We start from the raw sequence: 11,885 nt of genomic DNA, 5'->3' as shown, positions 1-11,885 counted from the left end.
TGGTGGCGTTCATTCCAATCATCTCAGCTCGCCTTCACTGCATTCCTTCACCCAATTCTGGCAATCAAAACAACCCTCCCTTTTCTTATTTTTGATCTCTTTCTCAGTTTAGTGCGTTGCCAATTCACTTCGGCACTAGACTACTGTTTATGGTGTGGCCCACTATCTTGTTCACGCTTCCGTTCGCTCTGCTCTTTCTGGACTTCACGATCCTTGTGCCCTCTGACCATTTCCATGCACCCACAATCACCTCCTCTCACGATACGTGACTGATCTCCAGCAATTGGTCGATTATCAAGCTTTATTTGCGGCTTCTTTTCCAATTGGCTTCTTGATACAATTTTTGAGTTTGTGGGCCGTTCAGACCTATCTCGGATGCCTCACATCTCATTGAACCTCCAAAACACCTTGGACTTTGGACTGGGTTTCTTCTGCACCATATCCCCCATATCCTAATCGCCCAAGGCTTGGCCTATTGAGTGTCCACAAGCTCTTTCTGACTCAAAATCGATCCAATATCAATTCGACAATGTCAGGGTTTTGCACCTCCTAATCCTCACTAGCATCTTGCAACAACCAGGTAGCTCTTCACTCTTTTGTCATGTCACCCACCTGTCACAAGTTTTAATTTTGTTATGTTCGAATTCTAGGCCGCAAACGCGTCGTCAAGCTCTGATCAGAAGCATGGCACACTTGGGACCTCAAATCCAATCTTCTTCCGGTCGGCGCCCACTGGAAGACGCGCCTCATCGAGCAAATTTAGCTGCACCACCTCGATCGGCAACAAATGGACATGTAAAGCCCCTGTCTCCGATGAGCACCCAGTCCAGGCCTTCGTCGCGTGTGTCAGCACGTCCCCCACACCATGAGAGTCCCACACCCAACGACTTGGCTATCCAAAAACCTTCTGCTCCCCCGGAAAATAAGAGGCTCTCTGAAGTCGTAGCTCAAGATGAAGCCAATGCGAAACGCGTATCCTTGTTCTCCACCTCTTCAGCGAGCAACAGGAAGACCTATGTCGGTCCATGGCAACTGGGTAAAACCATTGGCCGAGGCGGATGTTCCAGCGTTCGAATGGTTCGGAACAAGTACACGGCCAAGGTCTGTGCTGCCAAGATCATTTCCAAAGTTGCGGCCGAGCAAGCTCGAGCAATGAGCCTTGCAAATTTAGAAAAGACTGCCGGTGCGAAAGGCGCAAAAATGATTGCAAGTGGGAAGGTCATGCCCTTTGGTCTGGAGAGGGAGATTGTTATCATGAAGTTGCTGGATCATCCCAACATCGTTCATTTGTATGACGTGTGGGAAAATCGGAATGAACTGTATGTTGTTATAAACGGACGGATATGCATCCTCCCGCTATCAGACACGCTAACACAACTCAGGTACCTTGTCATGGAATATGTCGAGGGTGGCGAGCTATTCGACTTCATACAAGCCAATCCCTGCATTGATGAGCAGTCGGTCGTGTATATCTACCGCCAACTCGTCGGAGCACTCCTGTATTGCCACCGGATGAGCATCTTCCATCGCGACTTGAAACCGGAGAATATTTTGTTGGACAGGAACACATACCAGATCAAGCTCGTTGACTTCGGAATGGCCGCATTGCAACCAGAAGGCCGGTTCCTCAAAACCCCTTGTGGAAGTCCGCACTACGCTGCGCCGGAATTGTTGCAATACAAACCTTATGAAGGCACGAAGGTGGACACTTGGAGCAGCGGGGTCATCCTGTTTGTCATGCTGGCCGGCACGCCCCCATTCAACTATCCACCCAACGCTCGAGAGATGACAGACAGTCAACGAATGCACGCGCTCTATGATACGATAATTGCCGCTCGTTACAGAATCCCTGTGGGATTCAGCGCTGAAGCGGAGGACCTGATCAAACGCATCTTCGTGGCGGACCCGAATAAACGTATTTCCCTTGCAGAGGTGTGGGACCACCCCCTCATGCACAAATACGACGAAGCACTGGGCTACAAGCCTGATGATCTCGAGCGGTTAATGGGCCCACCTCCAAGCCTTGAGGCTTGGGTTCCTCTCAATCGTCACACAATTGACCGCGACCTTTTCCGCAACTTGCGAACTTTGTGGCATGATGTAAAAGAGAGCGAGCTTGCTGCCAAACTTTTGAACCAAGAGTAAGTGCTTATATTGTCACGTTTGGCCAGCTTGACTGATTCGAATCAAAGAGCAAACATCGAAAAGTACTTTTACTTGAGGCTCATGGAGAGTCGTGAGGAGCAGTTGGAGAACTATGCCGGGTATCCTGACGGCATCTCCTATTCTGCATCAGATTACCATCATCTGAAACCCTCCTATCCCCGTAGCCCGTTCATCCCGCCTAGTTCTCAAAGTTCTCAAAGTTCGGTATCAAGGCCAGTGCGATCAAAATCTCAGTATTCAATCTTGAATGATGAGCACCTGAAGTCGCGCCTCAGCCTCCACAACAATCCATCATCCGAGGCCAGCTACGACCCTTTCCGTGCTTCTAGGGATCCAATTGTGAGCTGTCATGGCCCTGGGCTCAAAGTTACTCTCCATCGAAACGATTCCAATACTGGTTCTGCAAGGAGCGGCAATGGCAGACCTAAGGTTCCGGTAATCAACTCCGGCCATTCGGGGTCTCTTCGTGTGGAGGCACTTAGACGAGGAACCCGCACACATTCAAGTATTTCCATGTCGAGCAGCTCCATTCGATCCACACAGAGACGTTTCCATGGCCCTGGCAGTTACAATAGCAGAAGATCGCACACTCGCAGCTCCCTGGGCAGCTCTCTCCCACCTAGCAGCCCTCCAGTCTACCCTGCACGACCAAGCAGCTTAGCCAGGCCAAAAGTGAGATTTTCTCACGTTCGCAGATCCTCCACGCTTAGTGCGTTGACGAAGAACTCCACCGGTCTCTCGACTTATGCACATGATGGCAATGAAACCCGACGGGGCGACTGTAATACTGAAGAGTCAGTCGTTGATTCTCCTGGCGCAATTTCAAGCCCGGCCCTTCCATCCAGCTGTGTGATGAAGTCGAGAAAGGAGGGTCATGCGGCCCCGCCTCGTCTCAAAATCCAAAAGCCAGTCAATCCCCAGCTAATCATTGCGAAGGAGGCCCGCAAAGTCAGCACAGAGCTTGAAGCTGTCTGCGACCAAGCCTTCTTCAAGTCCTCCCTTAGTTCGAGCCATGTAACCACTGCCACATCAGGCAGCCCATATTCTGATACTCCACCGTCATCTGTCTCCAACCATCCGGAACCTTTGACCACGGACGGGGATAGGACGGGGATCAACGGCGCAATCTTCAACCGACCACTTCCACCTGTACCCATGACTACACCTCGAACGTATGCCAAGAACGAAGTCCGACATACCCGTGACCGGTTGGCAGCGCGTGTTGGGGAAGATGGTACCGAAATGCCGTACTACAATGAGGTGATGGATCACTTGAACTACTTGGTGGGCCGCTCAGGTTCTACGTCAGGTTACGGACCCCGTGCTACCTCTGCGCCAACTCATTTCACGAAATCATCTGGAGATGCCCAGAAATTACCGGTCATCAATGAGGAAGACCGATGTGAGAACCCTGAGGACGAAAAATATGCGCAACTGCGCAAACGAGGCCACCGTGGAAAGAGAGCCGCGACTGAGCCATCGAACTTCGAGCGGAACGCGAATACGAAATCTAGCTATCAACAGGAGACCATCAGACTCGTCACTGAGACCTCGCCCACTCCCATTGCTCCCCTCAACATTCGCAAGAAGAGTAGTGCGAGCACATCGTCGAGGCATGATCAAAATGATTCTACTACTGCCGGGGCTCAAGGTTCTTCTCGAGCGGCATCAAACGTCCCTCAGCGCCCTGCCTCAAGGGTCAGCAAGAGCTTCGCTGGCCTGCGAGGGAAAACTTTCAAAGAACAGGATGCCGATGATATTACGATGACCAAGGCACCAGGTGTTGCGGTGGATCAGAATGCTGCAGATCTCCAAGTGAAGAAGAAGAAGAGTTTCTTCTGGCGAAAATCAAGCAAAGAGCTGGTGAATCCGACAACTGGCTCTCCTTCCGGATCCCAGACGGATGTCGACCGTCCGCAGAGCGCCGAATGGGAATCCTTGAGTTCAACTCCAGCTCGACATGGAAGACAGGAGACTGGGTATTACAATACGGCAGATCTGAGAGGCTTTGCTTCACAGACTACATCCGATAGCTCCGAGTTCGAGCTTCGTCAAGCGGAGGCGAAGAATCCGAGGAAGGGAAAGTTTATGGACTTCTTCAGGAAGAAGAGTGACAAGAGCTACATCAATACCAACCCGTCGGGTTTGGAACTTGGTTAGTTCCCAAATATTTGTTGATGAGCATACATCTGACAGTACCTAGGCTCCGACCCATCCAGCTCTACTATCTCACCCTCCTTCGAGATCTCGTTTGACGAGGGAAATGGGAGGGGTCTCACAAAGCGTCCATCCGAAGTCAACTGGTTCGCTAAATTCTTCCACATCAAACCAGCCACCCGTGTCCTCTGCTTCCAGATCGGCCGTGGCCGCACTCGGTCTGAGGTTGTGCGCATTCTCCGAGGTGCGCAACGAATCGGAGTCAAGGACCTGAGGTTCAGCCGGGAGGATAACATAGTGTCTGCTCGCATTGGGAGACACAATCGTAAGCCATCCCATCCTTGCGATGTTGACCTCCTACTAATCCAGCTGCAGAGCTCAAGATCAAGCCCGTTACTGTCGTCTGCGAGATCTTTGCCGTTCTGGAACGCGGTCACCGCGCTCAACTTTGCGTTGCCCGCTTCACCCAGACCAAGGGCGCAGCCAGCAGCTTCCGACATGTCGTCGGCATTATGGAGACGATTCTCAACACCAAGGGTCTTTTGGTCGAGGACGAAGAGCGTGCACGAGAGATGTGTGAGATCCTGGGTTGAAGGCTCGGGTTTGGCAACAACCCAGTGTGCCATTAGCTAAACGAACCATGGCTTCCTTATTCGGCCACAGATTTCATGCTGTATGCAGTGGGTGTGGCGGGATTTGGCCAGTTGCTGTTTTTCTTATATCTTCTCGCATCAGCATGCATGGCGCATTTCAATCGATCCGCTTTCTAGAGCAGGCTACTTCGTTGAACCCGTGGATGCTCACGGCATGATAGAATGCACTCCTCCCCCCCTTACGTACTGGGCGTTCCTGTACTTGATATGTCACTTCTCGAGATGCGGATTGATAGGGTTACTGGTTCGCTCGGAGGGTTTCTGAATTATAGATGCGGAATTCTCAAATGATGAATTCATCCAGCGTGGGTTTTCTTTTCTTCCCCTTTCGGCGCTGGTCTATATAGATAAAGCACTACTCCAGCGGTGACGATAGGATGGCATGTGGAGTTAGGGTATTAACCCAAAAAATTGAGAGACTTCAAAGTTATTCGTGCGCGAGTCTTGGCCATACTGTTGATACGAAATCTCGGGGTTAGTGACAGGCCTGCAATCGGCCGACACCTTGAAGGGTATGACTTTAATGTTGTCTCAATCTCGGAGACGTGGATTCATTTTATAAGCCCTTTGATGAATAACAGGCCATGCAAAGACGCCGATACCCAGTTGATACCCAGTTGTTCCGATGCATCAGCAACCGCTGTACGATCATGTAGCTTTCATCCCCACCACAACCCAAGCACGTCCAACCTTAACGGGTCTTCGCCTGCACCTTCGGTGCCGCGCCCTTCGCACCCTGCTTGCTCTGGAGTCGCTGTCCTTGGCCCCTCGCGGCGCCGGAAGCGCTCTTGGCCTTCTCCAGCTTCTTCTTGCTCTCGGTCGCAGCCTTCTTCTCCTTGGATTCCTTGATGGCGGCGGTTCGGGCAGCGGCACGAGCTTCGGGTCGCATGGAGCGGCGCTCCTTAATGACGTCGAGCGAGGCACCGACGATGGCGCGCTGGTGCTTCACGGTTCGGCGGGTGCGCTTCTTAGCGGCTTCCTATTGGGAGGAGAATGGTCAGATCCGAGAACAGTCAAGTTGATTGCGGCGATGCAGGATCCGCTCGTCTGGTGCATGGCGTCGGAAACACGATCGGGTGTCTACGAACCTCAGTGATGCCCTTCTTGTGCTGCCTTCGGAACAGAGTGGTCCAGGCAATGCGACGCGGGTTCTTTCGCTGGAGGAACAAGCTCTCGGTCTTGCCATTCTGGAATCGGAAGATCTTGCTGTCGCCGCGGATATACAGCTTCCCCTACAAGTGAAAAATGCCTCATTAGTATCTCCCATGTCGTTTCGTTCAGGCTGTCTTTGGGATTCGGAAGCCGTTGATGGGATGCCAGGTGCGGTACGAACCTTTCCAGGGTAGATCCGCTGGCCGGAGAACACGTCGTCGTATGTCCTCATGTTGACCGGATATGGGATAGAAACGGTGACTATGTGGTTGAATTGGAGAGGTTGAAACCGGTATGTCGTCAATTGGAGGTTTAGTGATGTGTAGGCAAAATGGGACGTTGTGTGCCAAGCCTACCCTTCGCTTCAATCGAGCTAATCCTCTTTTGGGAGGCGGGTCGTGCAATAAGGCAATAAGGCAATAAATGAGTCAGTAAGGCATAAATAGGCACGTGACTTAGATTCTGTGCTGCCCATGTGACGCAATTCTTGTTTACATTCCAACGCCATGCTCCTATCCGACTGCCAGAAGGCCCTAGGCATGGTCAAAAGACCGCAATGGAAAAAGAATAAACCTCTCCAGGAGATCTTCCAGAAACTAGCAGAGGCTAAGAAAAGAGGTTCACCTTCACCTTCCATTGGGTGCCAGCGCACAAGGGAATACAAGGTAACGAGAGAGCCCACGACCTCGCCCAACTCGCTACTACCACCGGATCTGGACCAGAAGAGCATACCATAGTACTGAGACACGCGATCAAGCAAGGAAGGAGCCACCCAGAAGCAAAGAGAAAGGTCTTCCTAGCCAAAAAGACCGGACGCCTCGCGAAGGACCTCGACAAAGCACTACCGAGCAGACATACAAGAAAGCTCTACGACAAGCTATCGAGAGCCCAAGCAGCCCTACTAGTACAAGCCAGATCAGGATACTGTCGCCTCAACAGCTACCTCTACAAGATCGCGCAGGCCGAAAGTAGCGACTGTGAATGCGGAGCAACAGAGAGCGTCCACCACTTTATACTAGAATGCACGAAATGGGACGAACAGAGACAGCAACTGAAGACAGTGGCGGGAGCCCGAGCAAGGGACCTGCCTTTCCTCCTTGGAGCGTACGAATCAGAACCAAAGGACGGCCCGATCAAACGATGGTCTCCGAACACGGAAGTAGTTACGGCAACGATACAGTTCATCCAGGACACTGGAAGACTAGACCCAGGAACATGATATCCCTCTACACCTTCTCTCCTACACCTTCTCTCCTAGTTATACATGCCCTTCTACTAACTATATGGTCTCAACCCTCCGATCCGACGCTGTGCCCGAGTAAGAGCAGCGTCACTCTAGTCAGAACCTAGAAGAACAGAGGCATTCAGCAAACTGACCATCTTATTCCCTTAACACAGTTATAATATTTCCCTATGTTAGCCGCAGATATAACTAGAAGCTAGTTAGAAGACCGAAGATAGAAAATCGTGAATGGGGGCACAAGGCCACAAGGCACCAATGTACGTAATTAGTCAGCTTAGGTAGTTCCCCACATGGGCCTCGCCGAGAGGCCTGACGGCTGACGGGCGTATGAATCTCTCTCTCCCAACGCCATGCCCACCCATCCTCGCCACCATCCTCAATCCTCAACTACCATCATGATTTCATTCGGTACGGCACTTATCACCTAACCTTTAGAGTCGGGGCTCGAGTGGAATTTTCTTTGAAAGCGCCCTCTTCTCATCGAACGATCGCAGGTAGAGTTGTCCTAAACATTCATCCACTAGACCCAACTGCATTACATGTGTCCTTGTCGCCCCTTGGAACCCAAAATATATGGGAACGACGCGTCTTCCTTCCCGTATTTCATTGCATTTTTATTCTTTGGCTACTGCTCCTCGAGTGGATCTGAGTCGTTTGGCCGTGCTTGGATTCCAGTACCATTATGGTCGCTAGGAAAATAACGTACGAAATATGTTATGTCGATTCCTTGCACGCCAGGTTCGGCCTTTCCTTGCTCTGGCCGTAGCAAGAGCGTGTCATGTTGGCTTTGTGTCTGCTGTCTTATGGCTTGCGAGGTGTTTGTCTAGACGGTGTTTTCCCAGATGGTGTTTGTCGACCCACAAGCATAGCTCAGTTTGTCCACATTCCGAACATTTGTTGGGCTTCGGTTTCTGCTCAGCATTCAGCTTATGTCCAGCCAGTAATCCTTGCGCCCTCGCCTTTGGGTACGTGTTCTTCGACGATTCCGATGGTGCTGATATGCAGGTATGATGTTCTACGATGCATCTCCTCCCAATACCGCAACCATAGACTCGTACGCTGTAGTGCATAATCCATGCGTGAGGGATGCGGAAAGATCCTCATATTTGTTGCCTCCCAACCCTCCGCAGCAAATCATACAGTCCCGGTTCTGTGTGCTTTAGACGTAAGCTCCTCCCTGCGAGTGCTCCTTGGAATCGCAAGTGGAGCAGGGAAGGCTTCAACATCGTCGTTTCGAAAAACAAAATGGCTTCCGACAAATGCGATGCCCAGGTTTGAAGAATGCCGTTCAACCCGTGTACTGCATACAATGTCCTTCAACGGGCCTGCGGAGGGTCCCCTGGCCACCAAAAATGACAGAGCCTTCTTTAGCCGAACCAAAATCAAGGGATTGTGTCGAGACTTTCTTGTCTAGGTGCTGGGCACGGTAGCAGACTGGTCCATGGTCGAATTCGCATGGTTCAAACAGCTTGCTTTGGGGAGATGGGACGCAGTGGTGGAACTCGGACAACTTGGGGTTGTCTTGAGAACACTTTCGCAGAATGCAGGGGATGCTGGCTAGGAGTAAGAATCGCTGTTCCGGGAGGGGGTTCCAAGTTCGACATAAACCGTGTGAGGAGGCCGGCCGTATTGGTTGCTTCAACCCTTGCGTGAACAGGACAATCATGCTTTTGTCCACTTCCGGTATAGTTACCCAGTTCCCGCTCCTGGTCGGGTCAACGTCGACAAACTTCCTGGAGCTTCCTCTGATGCCGAGCGCAACGTCGAATAAGTCCCATCCATACAGACGACGTCCGCTTCTAAGGAATGTTCTAACCCTTGCACCTTCTTCTTGACTCGAGAGGTTACAATCTTTGCGAAGTTCGATCTCGTCCATGATGGCGTGTACTTGATCGGCCACATGCACATCCTTTTCATTTCCCAAGCCTTCTACTAGAAGGGCGCCCCTCGATTCAAATATCGCATTGTATGAAGCATTCCCGCCATCTGGCGAAGGAGTTGCACGTGGGATAATTTCCAAAAGCGCCTCATCCTCCCGATTTTTGGCCCAGATATGGAGTGCCTCTAAAACGACACTGAGCTCTGACACGTAATAGGCTTGCTTCGTGCCAACATCTACAACGATTGTGTTGCGGTTCTTCGCATTTGTTAATCGATCCAAGAGGTTTTGGCGAATTGTTGAGAAGTGCTTCGTGCTCGTTGCTTTCGAGACAATAAATTTTGCTTGCAGATTAGCACCCAGAATACCCATACCTGGGACAACGAGGGTCGATACTGCCTCCCTAGCTATCCAGGTCGATTTATCAATGCCAGCGTCAGTCGGTCGGATAGTGCCGCACTCTGTTTCTCCGGTTTCGAGATTCCTGGCACCGAGGTACACCAAGGAGCTTGTGCTGTGGCCAAGAAAGGCTCGTTTCGTTGAAAAGTCGACAAATAGAGGATGATATCCATCCCTTCGAGGCGGTATATTCACACGATTGGTCTCGGGGTCGTAGGGAGACACATTAGTGCATTCCATCGGTTCCTGGACTGGGTTCCTTCGAAAGGCATCTTGGAACTGATCCTCGACGTCGGTAATCATGAGCTCTCCTTGTTTGGGATCTTTGTGGACGTAGTGCCATTGTACTCCGTGCCGTGTTTCCCGCTGAGGGATGAGAATAGAAGAGTAGCCTCTCATCGCCAACCCTTTCGGGTACTCGAACATATATGACATGCTAGAGAACTCTGTCATCATGTCGAACGGCAGTTCGAGGCCAATTTCATCACCGCGTTCAGGGGCTGGAAACCCGCGTGCAACCACACATCCATCGAACAGTGAAGCCCAGCATCTCCTTTCAGTGGAAGGTATTTGTACAGTGCTGTTGACTGTAATGCTGAATTCAGCTGCTTCGTCAGGGTCGCGCATCTTAGGATCACGTTCGGCTCGCTCGAACCCCTTCCACCACCTCTCTTCTGGAGACATCTGCACGTCGGAGTAGGATATCTCCGTATTAGGGACACGAAGTACTGCAGCAATCCAGACTAGTTGTTGCGCAAGTGCAGTAATATGTGCTTTTGGGCCCGCTGCCCATACGATGCTATAGCACTCTTCGCTACTCCAGGGATCCTTTGGAACTAATCTCAGCAAGAGTGTCTGGAAGGGGCTATTTACGGCTATGAAACTGCGTCAGCAATCTATATTTGTGAAACAAAAAAGACATCCACTGAAATAACTTCAGACACTGGTGGCCTGCTTGTTGTTGCGCTTGGAACTGTTTTTCTGAGGGACGCCGTTTGCACTGGTGGAGGTATCCAGTCAGTCCGGGTCATCTTGTCGTGGTCGTTCTTCGAAGCAGGGAGTGGCCCCGAATGTGTGAAGCTGTGATCATCTCTATCCATGTCTAGCCGTATTGGTTCGAGGTTCGAGGTTCGAGGTTCTTCACGCAAAAAATAAAACTCCACGAGGCCATTGTATACGCTATTCCTTTTGCCCATGAGAGCAGTAGTCATCCTAAACAGAAAACGCTACTCACCTTGAGCTTCATAACTTGACATTACTGCAGATGCCTTTTTGATTATATCAATAAGACTGGTACCCAGCTCGCTCCAGGCTTCAACCGATGCCATGTATTGTACACAGCTTGCTGCATATGCTTCATGCATTGTTCCGGAGATGGTCAGCCATTTATCCAAGTTCTCAGCGGTGCCATCCAGTTCCTTGCCGATGAAGTTTGTCAGATCCCAGTCGATACTAAAATTCGCATAGCAGATACCACCGGTGTCTTCCAACAAGTAGGATTCTACAACTCTCTGGATCTCTTCCCAGCTATCTCTACGCATCAAGTACATCTCAATGCTCGAACTGTCCACTACATTCTTGCTGTTGCGATGATATGACATCGTAACGTAATCGCCTGGATCTGTGGGGAGAGAACGATTGCCCAGATCCACTTCGGGTTTGCTGCTATCGCGATCTGTCAGCCTGGGAGTGACAGCTATAGTAGGTGTTATATTCCTTCCTCTCCAGTTCAGCTGTTCGGATGTCTCGTTCCCGAATCGTGGAAGTAAGTCGCTAGGCAATGGCGGCGGAGATGCATTCGGATATTTCTCGGGGCCGGCAAGGTACTCCTCCGAAGTGAGGGATACAGTTTCCCTATAGGCCAGTTAGAGTATTATTAGAGCATAGAAATAGATCCAGAGATATTCATACAATCACAGACAAACCGGCAACAATATCATCCACGGTCACATTCGTCCAATCCTTCCTTATACCGATATCGCGGATCCTTCTTCTGCCCTTTGTACTTTCCGGTTGTCTTCCTCGACCTTTCGAGTACTGGCTTCGCCTATGCGTATTTAACATTCTGAAGGTTCAACTAGACGTACTATATACCTATTGAAAGGACTACTGTTGAGCCTAACCTGGTCGAAAAGCAGAGAGAGGGTGTCCCAGCGCTGATGGATTAGGCCAAGATGTATGTCGATGCCAAAACAAGTGCCATGACTTCAGTCCCATGTATAGTAACCGAAGAGGA

General features: G+C 50.8%; 4 protein-coding genes across 4 annotated transcripts; 1 reads left to right on the top strand and 3 right to left on the bottom strand.

Annotated features, from left to right (window-relative positions):
- Positions 1-784: 784 nt before the first annotated feature.
- Positions 785-4,916, top strand: P152DRAFT_481992 (Pkinase-domain-containing protein; the record flags this gene model as incomplete). The annotated part of the gene is made up of 6 exons (XM_033681858.1): positions 785-1,319; positions 1,383-2,141; positions 2,193-2,505; positions 3,103-4,321; positions 4,370-4,648; positions 4,699-4,916. The coding sequence occupies exons 1-6, from the start codon at positions 814-816 to the stop codon at positions 4,914-4,916; spliced, it is 3,294 nt and encodes a 1,097-aa protein (XP_033534107.1). The 5' UTR covers positions 785-813.
- Positions 4,917-5,258: 342 nt separating this feature from the next.
- Positions 5,259-6,386, bottom strand: P152DRAFT_416584 (uncharacterized protein). Its single transcript, XM_033677070.1, has 3 exons — positions 6,310-6,386; positions 6,065-6,208; positions 5,259-5,955 (listed from the first exon to the last, which is right to left on the bottom strand). Exons 1-3 carry the CDS (start codon positions 6,358-6,360, stop codon positions 5,668-5,670), a joined length of 483 nt encoding a protein of 160 aa, XP_033534106.1. The 5' UTR covers positions 6,361-6,386; the 3' UTR covers positions 5,259-5,667.
- A 2,135-nt stretch (positions 6,387-8,521) lies between these two features.
- On the bottom strand, positions 8,522-10,604 carry P152DRAFT_340487 (uncharacterized protein). Its single transcript, XM_033675326.1, has one exon. The coding sequence runs from the start codon at positions 10,331-10,333 to the stop codon at positions 8,660-8,662; it is 1,674 nt and encodes a 557-aa protein (XP_033534105.1). The 5' UTR covers positions 10,334-10,604; the 3' UTR covers positions 8,522-8,659.
- Positions 10,543-11,433, bottom strand: P152DRAFT_340388 (uncharacterized protein). The gene is made up of 2 exons (XM_033675325.1): positions 10,884-11,433; positions 10,543-10,834 (listed from the first exon to the last, which is right to left on the bottom strand). Exons 1-2 carry the CDS (start codon positions 11,248-11,250, stop codon positions 10,752-10,754), a joined length of 450 nt encoding a protein of 149 aa, XP_033534104.1. The 5' UTR covers positions 11,251-11,433; the 3' UTR covers positions 10,543-10,751.
- Between the last annotated feature and the right edge of the window lie 452 nt (positions 11,434-11,885).

This window comes from Eremomyces bilateralis (assembly GCF_010015585.1).
Source record: "Eremomyces bilateralis CBS 781.70 unplaced genomic scaffold P152scaffold_9, whole genome shotgun sequence".
Classification (NCBI taxonomy): Eukaryota; Fungi; Ascomycota; class Dothideomycetes; order Eremomycetales; family Eremomycetaceae; genus Eremomyces; species Eremomyces bilateralis.
The sequence above is the reverse complement of the archived record's forward strand: the minus strand, read 5'-3'. Positions and strand labels throughout refer to the sequence as shown.

Bases quoted from the DNA above. Each gene is read 5' to 3' on its own strand.
- P152DRAFT_340388 (XM_033675325.1), bottom strand. From the start codon at position 11,250: ATGTCATATCATCGCAACAGCAAGAATGTAGTGGACAGTTCGAGCATT. The intron at 10,835-10,883 runs GTGAGTAGCGTT...CATGGGCAAAAG, and splicing joins GTCAAGTTATGAAGCTCAAG to GAATAGCGTATACAATGGCC.
- P152DRAFT_340487 (XM_033675326.1), bottom strand. From the start codon at position 10,333: ATGTCTCCAGAAGAGAGGTGGTGGAAGGGGTTCGAGCGAGCCGAACGT.
- P152DRAFT_416584 (XM_033677070.1), bottom strand. From the start codon at position 6,360: ATGAGGACATACGACGACGTGTTCTCCGGCCAGCGGATCTACCCTGGA. The intron at 6,209-6,309 runs GTTCGTACCGCA...TTTCACTTGTAG, and splicing joins AGCGGATCTACCCTGGAAAG to GGGAAGCTGTATATCCGCGG. The intron at 5,956-6,064 runs GTTCGTAGACAC...TCCTCCCAATAG, and splicing joins ACAAGAAGGGCATCACTGAG to GAAGCCGCTAAGAAGCGCAC.